The sequence below is a fragment of the Pogoniulus pusillus genome, chromosome 44, assembly GCF_015220805.1.
Source record: "Pogoniulus pusillus isolate bPogPus1 chromosome 44, bPogPus1.pri, whole genome shotgun sequence".
Lineage (NCBI taxonomy): Eukaryota > Metazoa > Chordata > Aves > Piciformes > Lybiidae > Pogoniulus > Pogoniulus pusillus.
In genome coordinates, this window is record NC_087307.1 from 878133 (window position 1) to 897700 (window position 19568).

General features: G+C 48.6%; 2 protein-coding genes across 4 annotated transcripts in view; both read left to right on the forward strand.

Annotated features, from left to right (window-relative positions):
* The window catches only part of LOC135192825 (deleted in malignant brain tumors 1 protein-like), a 75359-nt gene extending 55824 nt beyond the window's left edge, over positions 1–19535 (forward strand). Inside the window, exons 6-13 of the mRNA XM_064176201.1 lie at positions 15665–15979; positions 16938–17070; positions 17188–17246; positions 17479–17784; positions 17952–18272; positions 18357–18671; positions 19026–19340; positions 19468–19535. Coding sequence (XP_064032271.1) covers positions 15665–15979; positions 16938–17070; positions 17188–17246; positions 17479–17784; positions 17952–18272; positions 18357–18671; positions 19026–19340; positions 19468–19535 — 1832 coding nt within the window. The remainder of the gene's footprint in view (positions 1–15664; positions 15980–16937; positions 17071–17187; positions 17247–17478; positions 17785–17951; positions 18273–18356; positions 18672–19025; positions 19341–19467) is intronic.
* LOC135192799 (uncharacterized) lies at positions 5093–12560 on the forward strand. Of its 3 annotated transcripts, XM_064176183.1 has the most exons (3): positions 5093–8013; positions 10375–10513; positions 11268–12560. In XM_064176183.1, the coding sequence occupies exon 1, from the start codon at positions 5750–5752 to the stop codon at positions 7931–7933; it is 2184 nt and encodes a 727-aa protein (XP_064032253.1). In that variant the 5' UTR covers positions 5093–5749; the 3' UTR covers positions 7934–8013; positions 10375–10513; positions 11268–12560. The 3 variants fall into 3 exon arrangements, 2 of the variants coding, with proteins under 2 accessions (XP_064032253.1, XP_064032252.1); XM_064176182.1 differs by having other exon boundaries at positions 10375–12560; XR_010309031.1 differs by lacking the exon at positions 5093–8013 and adding an exon at positions 8892–9172 and having other exon boundaries at positions 10375–12560.
* Positions 19536–19568: the final 33 nt, after the last annotated feature.

Here is a 19568-nt window from a genome sequence, read left to right on the forward strand (position 1 = left end):
CGGACATGCTGGAACTCCAGTATGAGCTGGAATCGAAGGAGGCTAAGTGGTATGCAACCATAGACATTGCTAATGCTTTCTTCTCTATTCCCATAGCAAAGGAGTGCAGGCCTCAGTTTGCATTCACCTGGAGAGGAATCCAGTACCAGTTCAACCGTTTGCCTCAGGGGTGGAAACACAGCTCAACCATCTGTCACTCAGTCATCCACAATGCACTGGAGAAAGGTAAAGCTCCAGAGCACATCCAGTACATCGACGACGTCATTGTGTGGGGCCAAACTGCTGAGGAAGTCTTTGAGAAAGGTAACAAAATCATTGACATTCTGTTGCAAGCAGGTTTTGCCATTAAGAGAGACAAGGTCAAAGGACCTGCCAAAGAAATTCAGTTTCTGGGAGTGCGGTGGCAGGATGGTCGCCGTTACATTCCTCAGGATGTGATCAACAAAGTCTCTACCATGGCAGTTCCCACCAGTAAGAAGGACACACTTTCTTTTCTTGGTGTGGTGGGATTTTGGAGACTACACATTCCTGGTTTCAGTCAGATTGTCAAACCTCTGCATGATGTGACTCATAAGAGAAACAATTTCGAGTGGGGACCTGAACAACAAGCAGCCTTTGATCAGATCAAGCAAGAAATAGTCCATGCAGTGGGCTTAGGACCTGTGAGATCTGGTCCGGACATTAAGAACATTCTGTACACGGCTGCCAGTGACAATGTCCAACTTGGAGCCTTTGGCAGAGAGCTCCAAATGAGACACGTGGTCGTCCTCTTGGTTTCTGGGGACGTTGCTACAGAGGTTCAGAGACAAATTACACTGCAACTGAGCAAGAGATTCTAGCAGCCTATGAGGGAGTGAAAGCAGTTTCTGACGTGATTGGAACTGAGTCACAATTGCTTTTAGCTCCTAGACTGCCAGTTCTTAACTGGATGTTCAAAGGCAAAGGTTCATCATCGCATCATGCCACAGATGCAACCTGGTCTAAATGGATGGCTTTGATAACCCAACGAGCACGAATGGGTAATCTTGATCGACCTGGTCTGGTGGAGGTGATCACCAACTGGCCAGAAGGCACAGACTGTTCCAAACCTCCAGAGGAGAAAATAACTCGTGCTGAGGAAGCTCCTCCCTATGGTGATCTCTCTGATCAGGAAAAGAACTATGCTTTGTTCACAGACTGTTCCTGTCTTGTTGGGAACAAGCGAAGATGGAAGTCAGCAGTCTGGAGTCCTACCAGGAGAGTTACTGAAGTGAGAGATGGAGAAGGAGAATCCAGTCAGTTCACTGAGGTAAAAGCTGTCCAACTTGCTCTTGATGTGGCTGAATGTGAGAATTGGCCTATCCTTTACCTCTACACCGACTCATGGATGGTAGCCAATGCTCTATGGGGTTGGCTAAAGGACTGGAAGAAGCATGGTTGGCAGAGGAAAGGAAAGCCTATTTGGTGTGCTGATCTATGGCAGGACATTGATGCACGGCTGGAGAGAACTCCAGTGAAGGTGCGGCACGTAGACGCACACATGCCTAAGAGCAGAGCCAATGAGGAACATCACCACAACCAGCAGGCAGACCAAGCTGCTAAGATTGCTCAAGTTGATACCAACTTAGATTTCAACCTTGATTGGAAACACCGAAGGTGAACTGTTCTTAGCTCGGTGGGCCCATGATTCATCTGGACATGAAGGCAGAGATGGAACATACCGATGGGCTCGTGATAGGTCAATTGACTTGTCCATGGACGCTATCACCCAAGTCATCTATGACTGTGACATTTGTGCTGCTATTAAGCAGGCTAAGCGAATCAAGCCCTTATGGTATGGTGATAGATGGTCAAAGTACAAGTATGGTGAAGCCTGGCAGATTGACTACATCACTTTACCTCGATCTCATTCTGGCAAGCAGTATGTGCTGATGATGGTAGAAGCCAGTACTGGATGGTTGGAAACCTATCCAGTTCCACATGCAACTGCACGTAACACCATTGTTGGTTTGGAGAGACAAATCATGTGGAGACATGGAACTCCAGAAAGAATCGAGTCAGACAATGGCACTCATTTCAAGAACAATGTTGTGAAAAACTGGGCCAAAGAGCATGGCATTGAGTGGATCTATCACATACCCTACTATGCACCAGCTTCAGGGAAGATTGAGTGCTACAATGGTTTGCTGAAAACCACCCTAAAAGCCATGGGGGGGGTAGAACTCTAAAAAACTGGGACAAACATTTAGCACAAGCTACCTGGTTGGTAAATAGTAGAGGTTCAGTTACATTGCACAGTGTAATATTATTTTTTTTTCCTTTGGGTTTCTTATTTATTCTGTCTTTGGAATCGATTCCAGGGTTCAAAATTTTTCCTTTATTAATTTTTAGCATTAATATAAGTAAGGAAGCATTCACCACCTCCCCACCCCCACCCGCCCCAGTCCTTTTGTTTTCTTTCTTCCCTTACAGCTGCTGTGGCTCAGTGTGCTTGATTCTCAAAGACACAGACAGTTTCTGATGGCTGTTGTGTACACTGGAACCCTGATGCTGTTTTGGCTTTGATTGTAATATATCTTAGAGTTTAGGAGTTTACTGGATAGGATGTTAAAGCATTACTAATTGTGCCAGAATTTTATGGAGGATCTTATTCTCCCCTCTGTGCTGATTCTGACTCTGCTGTGGTACCACATTTCTTGAATTTTCTTTGCCTTTTCTCCTATTTCCTTCATTTCCTAGCTCTTTAAGTTGCTAAGGTAATATAGCGGAGGCTGTGAGTTTGTATAATGACAGTTGTAGGATTTTAGCATATAGCAATGTTATACAATAATGGTTTTTAGAATTTTTCTGTATATTTTGATACCATTAGGATCATGCACAAACAAACAAACAAAAAAAAAGAGAGGTCATCTGTGCATTGAAAAAGAGCCATAAAAGAGAGGTCATCTGTGCATTGAAAAAGAGACATAAAAGAGAGGTCGTCTGTGCATGCCAGAAGAGCTGTAAAAGAGAGGTTGTCTGTGCATGCCAGAAGAGCTCTAAAAGAGAGGTTGTCTGTGCATGCCAGAAGAGCCATAAAAGAAAGGTTGTCTGTGCATGCCAGAAGAGCTGTAAAAGAGAGGTTGTCTGTGCATGCCAGAAGAGCTGTAAAAGAGAGGTTGTCTGTGCATGCCAGAAGGGGGATAGGAAGCCAAGGAAGGAGGTACGAGGAAGTCTGCCGTTTCTCTGGTCACATCATACAGACAAGGCCAATGGATCTGTTAGCCTGGGCACTGAATATGTTTGCATTTGGGTTTGTATTGGTTTGTGTTTGACCATTTACGTTCACAGGCCTCAGATGGAGACCAGCTCGCTATGACCAGCCTGTTTCCTTAAAGTGAGAGGGAATCTTGCTCAGAGGGCAGGCTTATGGCAAGATCTTGGAAGGAGCATTGAAATGATGGTTGTGTGTGTATGGATTGTAAGGTTTTGATCATGGTTAATGAATTTGGGTATTTTCATGAGTTTTCAGTGATTCTGGTTTAATGGAATGGGTAAGAGCAAAATAGAGATTCAGTCTAGCACCTGTTGTAAAGGCCAAAACCCACTCAAGTGGCACAGATGGCAACGTGGTGGTTATCTTTTTGCAAGGGCCCTGCAAAAGGATGAGAAACACTGCCTTAATTTTTTAAAACAAATAAAGAACTGTGGGAATAGGCCAAGTAGGAAGCCTGAAGGTAACATCTGGGGCACATCTTTGTATCATATTTAGAAATTAGTAGTTCTTAAGCACAATGGACAGACACAGCTCATAGCTAAGAAGTGTAATGAAAACATCAAGATTTCTGAGGATTCTAGAGTGAATCCAGAGCTATGGGAGTCTGAGGAAGGATATTGGGCAACAGATACATCTGTGGTTCTACAGCATCGACTGCCACACAGAACCAACAAAGACGTGGCACAAATGTGCTCTCCGGTGACTGTGGTGTTCATCTGGACTTTTGGGTGTTTGAACGTTTGACTTACTGTCACTTGCAGAAGAGACTTTTGGGATTGTCAGCCGAGCTTGGGTGGTTAGCTTGCCAGACTATTGCCACTAGCAAAAAGGCTCTAACAGATGTGTTCTCTTTTAACTTTAGCATTATTGATTTGCACCTGTGTTATTCACACCTGCGCCAAATTCAGCCTGTGCAAGATCAGGCCTGGGGGGCTCAAAAAAAAAAAAAAGGGAATTGTGGGAGAATTCTCCAGCAAGCAGGACACAGAATCATAGAATCAACCAGGTTGGAAGAGACCTCCAAGATCATCCAGTCCAACCTAGCACCCAGCCCTATCCAGCCAATTAAACCATGGCACTAAGTGCCTCATCCAGTCTTTGCTTGAACACCTCCAGGGACAGTGCCTCTACCACCTCCCTACGCAGTCCATTCCAATGCCAATCACTCTCTCTGACAACAACTTCCTCCTAACATCCAGCCTAGACCTGTCCTGGCACAGCTTGAGACTGTGTCCCCTTGTTCTGCTGCTGGGTGCCTGGGAGAAGAGGCCACCCCCCACCTGGCTACAATGTCCCTTCAGGTAGTTGTAGACAGCAATGAGGTCACCCCTGAGCTTCCTCTTCTCCAGGCTAAACAATCCCAGCTCCCTCAGCCTCTCCTCACAGGGTTTGCATGAGCTGGTAAACATGAGAACTCGTGCTGGGAAGTGTCCTTGGGCGTGCTTTGGGCTCAGGAAATCAAGTTGTAAATAATGAGCAGCCAACACATAGCTGCAGGAGGTAGAGCCTGCCAGACCCCTGGGGTGGACACAGCAGGTTGTTTTGATACAGGGCAACCTATCTGTACCTTACACATAACTCTGAACCGATCTGTACTGTCCACCTGTGCCAGCCCCAAACCAATCGTGCAGGCCTCTTCTAAAGCAGTATATAAGCAATTGCACTGTCTTCATACAATGAACTGCGTTGGCAGCTGCTGAGTCAACTCGTCAGTGCCCCGACCTCACCTCCACCAGCTGCCCGCAGAGCGCAGAGCACGATGAGGCAGAGCAAGTTGTTCTCCCTCACCCACATCTATTATCAACCACTCAAGTGTGATGGCTCCATCTGGCCACAGGTGTGGGGAATTTTGTAGGGGCTGTTGCTTTGCAATCAATATGTAGGCGATTGGAACACAGCGGGTAAGACACCGCTCAGCCCAAGGACACTGTGTCCGCTTCGTGCTTTCTATGAAAAAAAGCAGGGTTGGCCTGAGGATGTTGCGTCCTTGTGATACAGCTGTGCAAAGTAAAACAAGTAATGAATCAGTCATGAATATACCTTAGAACAAAGGATCTGCACATCTGGAAATGTAGGGTTTGATATATGAGCACACGTACTGCTTATAAAAATACCTTTTTTGTATCTACTAATGATTATGCTTTAAACCACAAAAATGTATTGCATGGACCAATTAGAAATCGACATGTAATCCTGTAATAGTATAAAAAGCCTTCTGATTTGTGTATTAAACGTCTTACATTTACAATCCATATTGGATTCTGTAAGTCCATTTCCTCAACTTTGGGAACAGTCAGCATGCTAACAGCGCCTAACAGCGACATCTGGTGACCCCCGACGTGATCAGCAAGAGACCTGATACCCGGGAAGAGAGCTGAGCTGACTGCAAAGCGGGGAAAAAGAAAAGAAATTCCGCGGCGGCTGCGGCCGGACGTCCGAGAGAGGCGTGAGTGGTACCACGGATTTTCGACTCAGCGGGTGAGTCGGCTGCCTTGAGCAGGGAAAAGGCGCGGAATGGGGAATACGGCCCCGGGAATAGAAAAAGCTTCTGTTGAAGCCTTGTTGAAATTTGGACAGAAAGCTGGAGACCCGCTGGATCGGGCTCTAGTGACAGATTTGTTGTCTTGGGCACGCCGTAGAGGCTTACTCAAGGAAACTGCACAAGTTTTTAAAGACGAGACGTGGAAGCATATAGGGGAGGAAATATGGGAATCTGTCCAGACTGATAATAAAGAAGCAAAAAGACTTGCTTCAACCTATCGACAGATCAGTCTCTTAGTACAAAAAATAGGAGCGGAGGCAGAAGTTGAAGCAATAATTCAGACCATCTTGAAAGACGCTAAAAATAAAGTAACATCGGGATCGGGGGCGGAGACAAAAACTGCCGCGGAGACAAAAACTGAGATAAAAACTGAGACGAAAACTGTTTGCCCTGCTACCCAAGGTCCTTACGATTATCTCATTCCTGATTGGGACCCCGATAAGGGAGCGGGAGGTTCACAAGTCCCCGAGCCTATGGAAGTGGGACAAGCGGTACCATCAGCTCCGCAAATAGATCCTGCAACTGTCCCTCTGCCTCCTGAGGAAGAGGAGTTAAAGACTCTTTTACATGAGCAGGCAGATGCAATGACTAAACTATTGAATGAGATGCAACGGTTGGATAAAGGTTCCAAATCAAGGGTGGTTAAAGAGAGTTATCGCAAGGCACATAAGTCTATTGTTGAAGGTCTGAAAAATGTTGAGAAACAATTAACAAAGATTGAGTCTGGTAATTGTGTTCACCCTGCTGCTGTTACTGAAGAGAAAAATACAGATGGTAAAATGTCAGTGGAAAGGGTTCGTCAACGGGTGTTACAAAGTATCAGAGATGGTGAAATGGACATAGAGGAGGGCGATTGGTATTTGCGGTCTAAGTATGGTTCAGAAGCGAGACTGTCTGCGGAGGATAAGAGAAAGCTTGCAGATTGGTTTGCATTGTATCCTCAGTATAAAAGGAAAGAGGATTCAGCAAGTGGAATGGTGGATGATGTCTGGAAGTGGTGGAGAGGGAAAGTGAATGAGGAAAAGTCAAAGGAGACTCCTAAACAGAGAAATTCTGATTACATCCCAAAAGATCCCAACTTTGACATGTCAAACCGGTGGAAGGGAGTTGTAACCAATGCTGAAATTACTGGGGATTTTCAGTTTACAGCTGCACCAGTAACTATTGATAATAATGGACAGAGAAACTGGCAGCCTATAGATTGGACCACAGTTGCCAAAATACAGAAAGCAATTTTAGATTATGGAATAGACAATCGACTGGTCAGAAGACAGATGGAAACATTTATAAAACATCAGACACTAATACCCACAGACATTAAACATCTGTTTGAACTGATGCTGGGACCTACGAGTTATATGATGTTTGTTAACAAGTGGCAGGAAAGATTAGAGCAGAAACAGCTTGATAACTTGACACTGCCGCACGGAGATCCCTTACGGGTGGCCTCCCTAGAGCAATTGATGGGGAACGGTCAGTACGTTGACCCACAGCGGCAAGCTGCGCTAGACTTGCGAATTCTGGCTCAAAGCAAAGTGGCTGCCCTTGAAGCTTTCACCAGTTTGCCACAGGTCGGCACTCCAAAACAACCATACTTGCAAATTAAACAGAAAGATAATGAGTCATTTATGGCATTTGTTGACAGAATTACAGAAGGTGTTGAAATGGCACCTGACATTCCAGCCAACATGAAAGAGACATTGGTAAAAGAGATTGCTATGCAAAATGCCAATGCTGCATGTCGGAGGTTAATTGCCACTTTACCCCCTGCTGCTTCTTTACTGCAAATGGTAGAGCAATGTTCTCGAGCCCCGATGGAAGAAGAGAAGGAAAAGGCTCGAATTCATGCCTCTGCATTAGCAGCTGCATTGTCCAAATGCTCGCCACAAGGAAAGGGGGACAAGGGCTCAAATCCTGTATGTTTTAAATGTGGACAGACGGGACATTTTAAAAAGCATTGTCCTACAATTAAGGCTGTTACTAACCAAGTATCGTCGATGAGTTCTCCATTCGCAGGTACCTGCAACAAGTGTGACAAGTTCGGACACAGAGCGTCAGACTGCAAATCCCGATTTAAGAAGGATGGAACACCTCTTGTGCCCCAGCAGGGAAACGGGGGAGGCCGCGTGGGGGGCGCGGCTCAGACCTCATCTTAAGCAACCGGACCCCCCACAACGGAGGCTGCCTCGACGATCTACTCGCCGCCACCAGAGGAAGCGCTGGCCTCGATTTGGTCGTAAGTGAAACAATAACAATCACAACACAGGAGGTTACACTAATCCCTACTACCAGTAAAGGACCATTAGGGTATGGACTTTCTGCCTTGCTAATAGGAAGATCTTCAGCTACAAGAACTGGAATTTTTGTACAACCAGGATTAATCGATAGTGACTTCACAGGAGTTATTCACATTATGGTTAATGTTTTTACACCACCAATTACCATTCCAAAAGGCAGTAAGATAGCACAATTGATTCCTTTCAAAGCCTGTGTACCACATTCAACACCTAAAATCAGAGGAACAGGAGGGTTTGGGTCTACAGAGCCACTAATAGCTTTCTCTGAGGTGATAACTAACAACAAACCTACACGTTCTGTTACCATTATCCATCCCGACACTCAGATCACCCCTAAAACCATTACAGCTGAGATGATGATTGACACGGGTGCAGATGTCACTATAGTGCCAGCTGCATATTGGCCAAAAGCGTGGCCAATTGTAAATTCATCTGAGAAGGTTTTGGGAATAGCAGGACTAGCAGAAATGAGAAAAAGTGCTGTGTTATTGGACATCAAAGACAATGAGGGGAACATTGCAAAAGTAACACCTGTAATCATGAACACACCCTTATGGTTGCTAGGTCGAGATGTACTCTCCCAATGGCAACTTGTTTTGTCTACTCCTTTTTCATAGCGGCCACTGACAAAGGTGCTCTTCCCACTATTAAGCTGACTTGGAAAACTGATAAGCCTGTGTGGGTTGATCAGTGGCCGCTCACTGATGAAAAATTGGAGCACCTGAACCAGCTTGTGGATGAGCAATTAGAGAAAGGCCATATAAAAGAATCTTTTAGTCCTTGGAACACTCCAGTTTTTGTTATACAGAAGAAATCAGGAAAATGGCGATTTTTGCACGATCTTCGTGCTGTTAATGAGCAAATGACGCCAATGGGAGCGTTACAACCAGGCCTACCTTCTCCAGCTGCAATACCTGTTAATTGGGCTGTCTACATTATTGATCTTAAGGATTGTTTCTTTAGTATTCCACTCGATCCTGCTGATACTCAACGATTTGCCTTTAGTATACCATCAAAGAATAACAGTGCCCCCATGAGAAGATTTGAATGGATAGTTCTGCCACAGGGAATGCGTAATAGCCCAACCATATGTCAATGGTATGTTAACCAAGCATTACAAAATTGGAAGAGTTCACACCCTACATACGTGGTATTACATTATATGGATGATATCTTGATTGCTTCTCCCATTCCCTTAACAGAAACTGAAAAGACTACATTATCACAGACTCTTAAGCACTGGGGATTGACAATTGCAAAAGATAAGATTCAGGCCCAAGAACCATGGAATTATCTAGGACTGATAGTGACAGAAAGCAGAATCAGACCTCAAAAAATTACACTACATGTGAAAATAGAAACAGTGAACGATGTCCAAAAATTATTAGGAGAATTGCAATGGATCAGACAATGGATAGGGATTACTAATAAAGATCTTGAACCCCTTAGAGAGTTGCTAAAAGGATCAAAACATCCAGCAGAACCTAGAGTTTTGCAAAACCAGCACTATGAGGCACTTGAAAAATTAATAACAAAATAGCTGAATTACAAGCATATCGTTACAATACTGCCTTGCCAATCAATGTTTATTTATGCCAACAAGACAATGATTACTATTTGGCAATAGGACAGGAACAGGATCAGAAGACATTCCTACTATTGGAGTGGTTATTTCCAAAAAGTCAGCCTCATGCATCACTGTTACACAAACTTGACCTTGTTGGTTCCTTGCTGTTAAAGGCAAAACGTAGAGTACGTCATGTTTTTGGGGTAGAAGTAACTAAGATTGTGTTACCATTTGCAATGAAATCAGTGGTAGAAGAATGGTGTAACATGTCATATTCTTTTGCTACTGCAGTGATTGCTACATCTATTGATAATCATTATCCTGCATTTCCTCTATTTGGTACTCAATTGATGTTAAACCAGAAAGCACTGAAATGTGAACAACCTATTGAAAATGGTGTTACAGTTTTTACTGATGCTTCTGGGAAAACACACAAATATGGCTATGCTAAATGGTGTGACACTTCCAAGCAATGGACAACTGTAGTGAAAGAACTAGAAGGAGTTTCCGTTCAATGCCTTGAACTCAAAGCAGTAACAATGGTGTTTGAAGACTTTGTAAATATCCCTGTAAATATTATTACTGATTCTATGTATGTAGCTTCTGTTGTGAATCGAGTAGAGGAGTCAATTATTGGACACATTTCTAACAAGGTTATTGAAGCTGTGATTATTCAATTGTTGAATTTGATTCTAAACAGAAAATGTTTATATTTTTGTACTCATATTCGTAGTCATACTAACTTGCCTGGATTCTTGTCAGAAGGAAACGCGAAAGCCGATGAGGTGGTGAGTGCTGGAGCCCAGCAAAATGATACTGATGAACCTTCTGTTTCTGTCAAATCAGCCACTCAGGCAATTAAGCAAGCACAAGTAAGTCATGCATTCTTTCACCAATCTGCAAAAAGTTTGTCTAAGGAATTCTCTATATCTCTGCAAACTGCTCGTGGCATTATTGCCTCGTGTCCTGATTGTGCCAAGGTCTCACCCCTACAATCAGAAGGTACCAATCCTAGGGGGACTGAGGCAAGAGAGTTATTTCAAACAGACATTACAATTGTTCCGTCATTTGGACGTCTAAAATATGTTCATGTCACGGTAGACACCTATAGTTCAGCCTTGTGGGCATCTGCCATGACATCATCGGGGGCATCAGCAACGTGTCGACATTGGAGAATGGCATTTGCTGTATTAGGAAACCCCCAAACAATTAAGACAGACAATGGTCCAAATTATAAAAGCCAAATTGTTGAAGCATTTCTTTCAGCCTGGAATATCAAACATTTATTTGGAATTCCTTACAATAGTACAGGACAGGCGATTGTTGAAAGAAAGCATTCTGATCTCAAACGATATATTGCCATTTTTCAAAGACAGGGGGAGTTTTCCCATTCCCACTCCCCCCACGATATTCTTTCAAAGGCCATTTATGTTTTAAATTGGAAACTCTGGTCACAAAAGTAGAATCAAGAAGTCGGGTCAACCCCTATCTTTAGACATTTTACTCAAAACAATCCTTTAAAAGAAACACACGTTTCTGTGCAAGTTTGGGACCCCTCATCAGCCACCTGGAATGGACCATGGAGATTAATAACTTGGGGTCGTGGATATGCTTGTGTCATTACAGAGGACGGAGAGCGGTGGTTGCCAGCCAAGTGGGTGCGACCCTGGCTACATGCTGAAACCAAGGAAAACAAGGAGGATGATCAAACGGCGATAGAAGAAATCGCTGACTTAGAAGCTGCACACAACGTCACCAGAGACAACTGATCTGAGCTAAATGTTGAACAATATGTATTGGTTATCTGCTATTGTAATTATTTTTGTGGTGCAGGAGAATTTTGGGTGGGGTAGTGAAGACAACTTTTGGGTGAATTGGGCAAAGGAGACAAATAACCCATCCTTTTGCTTACACTTATCAGCAGCCACAGACCCATTTAAAACATGCCTGATAGGGTTGCCATTTGATGATCAACGCACTTTGGTAGCCTCCTTTTCATCTCTCACACATCAAGATTGTTCTACAGCAAAAAGTATAAGTCATTGTATGGCATTAATAGTTGCAAGCCTCAATGACCCTTTACCATGGGATCCTCAAGAGTTCAACCTGTTAGGAAGTAGAATGCCAAATCAGTCAGGATGTCTGATATTTGGCTCGTACAATCTGACGAATCGTCAAATAACAGATCTAACATCCTATCATTTTCCTTATTGGAGTACCTCTGATTTTTGTGCTAAAGACACGGTTTATGGTTGGAACACAAATGGTATGTGCCTTAACATTACCAAAGCCTTAAGATTGCCTAGAAATGTGTTCCTGATTTGTGGTAGAAGAGCGTGGCCTGGAATCCCAAAAGAAAGTAACGGAGGGCCATGTTACATTGGTCACCTTTCTTTGCTAACTCCTACTTCAGAATTTATCCGAAATCATATTGCAAGTAGTGCAACTCTATTAAGAAATCGTAGAAATATAGAAATGTTAACCTCTGATTGTAGTGATGAAGTGGAACTTTGGTCTCATACAGCAAGAGTTTTTGGAGCATTGTTTCCTCCTATAGGAACAGCACATGCCTTGTCAGCCATTCAGAGATTAGCATGTTGGACAGCAAAACAAGCTAATGTTACTACTAGTGTTATTTCTCAGCTTGCAGTAGATCAAAATAGTTTGCGAAAGGCTACCCTGCAAAATAGAGCAGCTATAGATTACTTGCTTTTAGTACAAGGAAAAGGCTGTGAAGAGGTAGAAGGAATGTGTTGTTTTAACTTGTCTGATCATAGTGATTCAATCCATAAAAAGGTAGACTGGCTTCAGCATCATACAGAGAAAATTACAGCGAATCATAACCCCTTTGATGATTGGCTAATGTCATGGGGAATTTCAGCTTGGGCAAAAGAGTTAATCAAAACTGTAGGAATAGTATTGCTAATTGTTATTGTTTTGTTATTCTTAGGACCCTGCATCTTCCGATGTCTATCCTGGCAGATGCATTGGATCGGTGCTACAGTGTTTGAAAAGAAAGGGGGAGATGTGGGGAATTTTGTAGGGGCTGTTGCTTTGCAATCAATATGTAGGCGATTGGAACACAGCAGGTAAGACACCGCTCAGCCCAAGGACACTCTGTCCGCTTCGTGCTTTCTATGAAAAAAAGCAGGGTTGGCCTGAGGATGTTGCGTCCTTGTGATACAGCTGTGCAAAGTAAAACAAGTAATGAATCAGTCATGAATATACCTTAGAACAAAGGATCTGCACATCTGGAAATGTAGGGTTTGATATATGAGCACACGTACTGCTTATAAAAATATCTTTTTGTATCTACTAATGATTATGCTTTAAACCACAAAAATGTATTGCATGGACCAATTAGAAATCGACATGTAATCCTGTAATAGTATAAAAAGCCTTCTGATTTGTGTATTAAACGTCTTACATTTACAATCCATATTGGATTCTGTAAGTCCATTTCCTCAACTTTGGGAACAGTCAGCATGCTAACAGCGCCTAACAGCGACACACAGGGACTAGCCAATCAGAATGGCACTTTGCCAATGTCATGTTAGGTGACACCAGGAGAATGGTTGATCCTTATTTGGGCCAACACAGGCCATGCACCAACAAGTCTGTGCACCTTGTTTCTCCCCAAAGCACTCTGGGTGTCTCCAGGCCTTTTGTCTTCTTTGCTGTGTTGCTGCCCACTTCAGCAGAGAGAGAGGTGGATCATGGGGTCATGTCTGGACAAGCCAGGACATCTCTTAGACCTATATTACCCTTCCACAACAATTGGGAACGTCCCTGTGATGTCAGAGGTGCCTGAGGAGACCAGGAGAGACACATCTTGTGTTGGAGCATTTGAGGTCACAGGTGCCTGGAACGTGGCAGTCCAGGAGAAAGCAACTCTGTTGTGTAGGTGTTTGCAAGGTCAATTGTGACAAGTCAGCTGACAGTGCAGGATCAGGCTCATGGTTGAGTGGTGCTTCTGGACTCACTGCTGGCCTAGTATCTGAGCAGACAAGAGCAGGGCCATGGGGTGTGTGGTGTCTTGTGGAGTCACTGGTGCCTGAGTTTTTGCTGGGTTAGGAGCAGAACAAGAGCTACTGCAGGTGTTTGTGAGGTCACTGGTGTCTGAATATGTAAGGGGCCAGGAGCAGGCCCCTGGCTTGTGAATGCCCAGCTGGTGATGTCACCAGTGCTGGAGTAGCTGTTCAGGCCGGAGCAGGCACAGGGCTGCTGTGGGGGCTGCTGTCATCAACAGAACATTCAGAGCTCACCCAAAGTGTCCCCTGGGGAGAACCACCAATGGCAGCAGCTCAGCCTGTGCATGGCCCTGTGAGACAGTGAGTGCAGAGGACATGGCAGCAGAAGTCAGAGGGTGTGAGGTCACAGTCAGGACAAGTGCTGAGCATGCAGTGGGTGGCAGCAGGAGCTGTGAGGCCATGTCCCTAGTGGTGGTCTGTAGCGGTGGGGCTGGGTACAGAGCAGCCAGGAGCCATCATGGTTTCACCCTGGTGGTCAGGAGCTGCCTGTGTCTGTGAGGCTAAAGGAGCATCCCCTACAGCCCTGGCTGCAGTAGTCAGGGTTGGGGTGGCTCAGGGGTACAGCAGGGATGTACCTGGGCAGAGTGCCAGGAGGAAACCACAACTTCCTGCCTGGGTACCTCAGGGGGAGCCAGGCAGCGCTGCAAGGTGATGTGGGCTGTGGTTTGTGCACCTGCAGCTCCAGCTCCTGATGTGCCTGTGAGGAATAACTGCCCCTAGGTGACATGCTGAGAGTCAGGCACAGGGCTGAGCCTCAGCCTGCAGCTCTGCTGCTGCCAGGGCAGGGACATGTCCCAGCCCCAGCTCCTGACAGGGATTCCCTATGGGGCTCTGTGCAAGGCATGTGCCAGCAGCACTCCTGGCATGGAGACCTTTCCCAGCTGCTGCAACCAGCACAGTAGAGGCAGGAGCAAGGGCAGAGGCTGTTCCCTTCCCATCCTGACAAAGACCCCACAGCAGCCCCAACTCCATGGCTCCCACAGCTCAGGAGCAGCTGGACACTTGCCCCTTGGCTTCTAGGATGAGGCCTGTGTAGGAGCTGCTGAGTGCTCCCAGTCCACACAGTGGGGTGCAAGGGGTGACAGAGCCATTTGCCCTGCACAGCCACACTGTCCCAGGACAATCCCCCGCCACAGCCTCCCTGACACCCACAGCAGGACACATCTGTCCCTCATATATGGTCATGAAGGGCGCTGGAGAAGCTCATTGGAGGGCTGGGCTGTGTCGGAGGGGAGCGAGCTGCCGATAGCGTCTGAAAAGTGCTGCTGCTTCGATTGGCTCCTCCTGCAGCTGCTTATCTGCCCCAGAGATAGTTCAGCCTCCCGCAGAGAGAGTTCACCCTCCCAGCATATTTCTTTGTGTGAGTTGCCAGGAGCTGTGCCAGCAGGGCAGGACTCTCAGGATGGGCACAGGAGGACTCCTGCTCGCTTGGCTTCTGTGGCTCAAGCTCTGGGTGCAGCTGTGCAGGGGTAAGTGCTGCTCCCCTTGTGCCATGGCCTGAGGAAGGTGGGCACCAGTATGGCCATTGGGGAAGCCCTGGGAATGAGGTTTCTTTGCATGTGCCAGTGGGGAGAAAAGCAGAAGGTGCTGCAATCAACCAAGTGTATGCCTTGCCCTGTGCCTGGCTGGCTGGGAGAGGGAGCTGTGGGTCTGGGGGCACAGGGCTGCACAGGGTGTGCTGGGTAGGAGAGGAGAGGGTTCACTGTGCAGGGCCACACACAGTTTGAGTTTGAGCCTGGGAAAGAGATGTTGATTTGAGGTGAGGTGACACAGCCTGTGGGGCAGGCAATGGCACAGCAGGGCTTGTGCTGGGCACCCTCATTTCTTTGCAGGCTGTGAGGAAGAGAGGGAACCTCCAATGCTCCAAGAACAATCTAGATTGTGGAGGGCTCCTACCCTGGTGACTTAGACAAATTATGGGCATGGGGAACCTCCAGACCTGCAGTCTGCTGCTCAGAACTCTCCTGACCATTCCCATGTCTGTGTTTGAAGGAGCTGCAGAGGTGAGGCTGGCAGATGGCGGCAGGCACTGTGCTGGGAGAGTGGAGGTGAAACACGAGGGACAGTGGGGGACTGTGTGTGGTTTGTCCTGGGACATGAAGGATGCTGCAGTGGTTTGTAGGCAGCTTGGATGTGGATCTGCTCTGGAAGCTCATTCAAATGCACACTTTGGGCCAGGATCTGGCCCCGTTTGGATGAATTTTGTTCAGTGTGATGGCTCCGAGCCTGCCCTGTCTGACTGCACACACAATGGATGGGGTCCGCATTACTGTGACCATCTTGAAGATGCTGGAGTGACCTGTTCAGGTACAGGGATTGGAGAAGCCTGTTCCTCTCCCCTGTTACTGGGATGGGGGAAAGCAGCTGGCTGTGTCCTCAGGGAAACAAGGGGGCAGTGGAGAAGGGCCCAGTGTGGCTGGTGACACTGCTGAGCTGGAGCTGTCCTTGCAGCTTTCCCTGCATCCTGGGGAATGCTTGGTGGGAAGTGGCACTGCCTGACCCCCAGTGTGGCTCAGCCCAGCCTTGGTCAGTGCCAGGGACTGGGAGATGAATGCCCACTTAGTCCTGCAGTCAGTTTTATCTCCTGTTCTCACAGCAGCTATCTGGCAGTACCAAGGACTGGATCTGTCCATGCCAGAGGTACCAAGGGCAGCTTCTAGGGGCACCCACAGCCCAGGGATGGGCTCAAGATCTCCTGGGACATTTGTCTTGTCCCCTCATACAAATGAGTCCCCAAAGCAGAGTGGCTACTAAGAGGAGAGGCTCACAGGACTCAGGCAGAAGAGTAGGGTGGTCCATGGCCACATCATCCCTCTTCCTGAGGCATCCCTGGAAGCCAGCCCACAGGGATATGACCCTATTCAGTCCTGCTGACCTGATGCCCAGGCTGTGCTCTCTGGTGCAGCCCCTGGCTGCACTGCACAAGTAGGGACTGTGCATCACTTGCTGCCTGTCCTTGCTGCCTGTCCTTGCACTGGAGACTCCTCTGCTTGCCTTCTTGCCCTCTGACCACCCAGTGATAGGAATGTGTCAGCCTGGCAGTGCACCTTGGCCATAGATGAGGATCCAATTCCTGGGCACTTCTCATAGTTGTGGTTGCAGATGGGCAGGAGGGGTCCTGGTTTGTTTGTGCCATCAAGCCCCACTGGGAGCTGCAGGGGTGCCTGTGTGACTCTGCTTGTGGGCTCCTTGGCTATGAGATGGGATGAGAGCATCTCAGCATCCAAACACCCTGGGAATTCACAAGGGGCCTTGGTTCCTCCAGGATTTATCCAGCTGGTTGGAGGGGACAGTACCTGCTCAGGACGTGTGGAAATCCATGACAAGAAGAAGTGGAAACCTGTCTGTGCCTCAGACTTTGATCTGAGAGCTGCCAATGTGGTCTGCAGGGAGCTGCAGTGTGGCACAGCCCTGTCTGTGCATGGGGCAGCTCAGTTTGGAGATTGGGATGGTCCCATGTGGGACAGAGAGCTGCAGTGTGTGGGAACAGAATTTCTTCTTGCCTCCTGCCCCAGGGGATCCCCCAGGACCCAGCCCTGCAGCCATGCAGATGCTGTTGGAGTCACCTGCACACGTAAGGACTCAGGGCAGGGGGCTGGACAGCAAGAGTGTGATGGGGAGGGTCAGCAGGCCCATTGAGGGGCTGTGTGTGAGGACAGGAGTGGGGATGTGGTTGCCTGCAGACCTAAGATCAGGCAGAAGCAGGAGGAGGATGGCAGGCTGCCCCTGTGTCCTGGCCTGCAGCTCTGGAGGGTGCAAGAGCACCAAGTCACCCTTTCTATCTTTCCTTGGCCCTGGTATCACAGAATACAGGCTGGTGAATGGCAGCAGAGGCTGTGAGGGGAGGGTGGAGGTTGATGTAGAGGGCACCTGGGGCACCCTCTGTGATTCGCACTGGGACCTGCTGGACGCCCACGTTCTCTGTCGTCACCTTAACTGTGGCTTTGCTGAGTCCGTTCCTGGAGGAGGCCATTTTGGGAGAGGCACAGGCCCTGTCTGGAGAGACTCATTCCACTGTGCTGGCACTGAAGCCCAGCTGGGCCAGTGCCCCGTGAGCAGCCTGGGAGCCTCTCTGTGCTCCCATGAGCAGGACGCTGCTGTCATTTGCTCAGGTGAGCGCTGGCCAAATGCTGGCAGAGCTGCAGTCTGCCCTTGCCTGAGGCAGAGCAGGAGAGCTGCAAGGGCCTGCAGTGGTGCCAGAGCCTGGAGATGTGGCACAGGCTGCTGGGCTCCTGGGTGCCCCCAAGGGCTGCTCGAGGGCTGCTCTCCCCAGGCCCAGCTGGCTCCGGTTCCCTGCGGCTGGTGGGTGGAGGGAGCCGCTGCGATGGACGAGTGGAGATCTTGCAGCGAGGGACGTGGGGCAGGGTCCTGGCAGAGCAGTGGCACCTGCAGGAGGCCAGCGTGGTGTGCCGGCAGCTGCGGTGCGGAGAGGCAGAGGCAGCCTACACCCTGCCCAAGGCTGAGAGAGGGCAGGGCCCCGTGGGGCTGCGAGGGGTGCGGTGTGCAGGGCACGAGGCCAGCCTGCAGCTCTGCAACACCTCCCTGCCCCAGAGCCTGCTGTCAGCAGGCATTGCAGAGGATGTGGGGGTCGCTTGCAGTGGTGAGTGGCAGTGCCAGGGCCCCCAGGCTGTGTGCTGGCTGGGCAGCAGCCCCTGGCAGCAGCTGGGGCTTCTTCCTGCTGCAGGCAGCCGGCAGGTGCGGCTGGCAGGGGGCCGCGGGCGCTGCGAGGGCAGAGTGGAGATCTACTCGCAGGGCAGCTGGGGCAGCATCTGCGATGACAGCTGGGACCTGGCCGATGCCAGCGTCGTTTGCCAGCAGCTGGGCTGCGGAGGGGCGCTGCAGGCAGTTGGCTCCGCTGGCTTCGGGGCAGGCTCTGGGCACATCTGGCTGGATGGGGTCAACTGCTCCGGGGCTGAAGCTGCTCTCTGGGAGTGCCCGGCAGGGCCCTGGGGGCAGCACGACTGCGGGCACAAAGAGGACGCCGGAGTCATCTGCTCAGGTGTGTGCTGGGAGCTGTGCTGGGAGCACAGTGCCTGGGCAGGCTGGGAAGGGGCAGAGCAATGGACAAGGCTCTTCCTGCTGCATCTGTGCCCCTGCCCAAGCCAAGCCTGAGGATGCCAATGCACTCAGGTGTCCCCTCAGTGCCACTGGGTAACCTGATGAGATCAGCTGTCCTCAAGGCTCAGCAGGGAGTACAGGGCTGCCTGTTCTTCAGGGCCCATTCCCTGCCTGTCACTTCAAGGGGGTCATGTCGGCAGTGACTTTTTCTGGCTGAGTGCCTGGGAGGTGCAGGAGTGTCCCTGCTCCCACAGCCCCACACCAGCCTGGTCCCATCTGAGCCCTTTCCTCCCAGAGTTCGTGGCCCTGAGGCTGGAGAACAGCAGCAACTGCTCCGGGCGCCTGCAGGTGTTCTACAATGGCACCTGGGGCAATGTCTGCTCCAACTCAATGACTCCCAGAACTGTCTCACTGGCATGCAAAGAGCTGGGCTGTGGGGACAGAGGATACCTGGATACAAACCTGCCCTATGCTAGGGTGTCTGCTGCTGCCTGGCTGGATCGAGTGCAGTGTGGGGAGAGAAACAGCTCCTTCTGGCAATGTCCCTCTGCTCCCTGGCACCTGCACTCTTGTGAAGACCTGCGAGATGAGACTCACATCATCTGCCATGGTAATTCTGAGCTAGATGGGCACCACCAACCCCCTGCATCCTTTTCCCAACTGGCTTCAGCCAAGCAGAAAGAGAGGGCCCAGATGGGTCCTGGACCTGCCATACCTTCTGCTGCTCATATGAAAAGGGAGATCTCAGCTTTCAGACCCCCACATCTTCCCCAGCAGGCCCCAGCTGGGTTCCCAGCAGCAATGAGTCAGGCTGGGATGTCTCCAGCCCAGGTGTAAT

What these genes read in the sequence shown, in the direction of transcription:
- LOC135192799 (XM_064176182.1), top strand. Translation starts at nt 5,750, where the DNA reads ATGGGGAATACGGCCCCGGGAATAGAAAAAGCTTCTGTTGAAGCCTTG.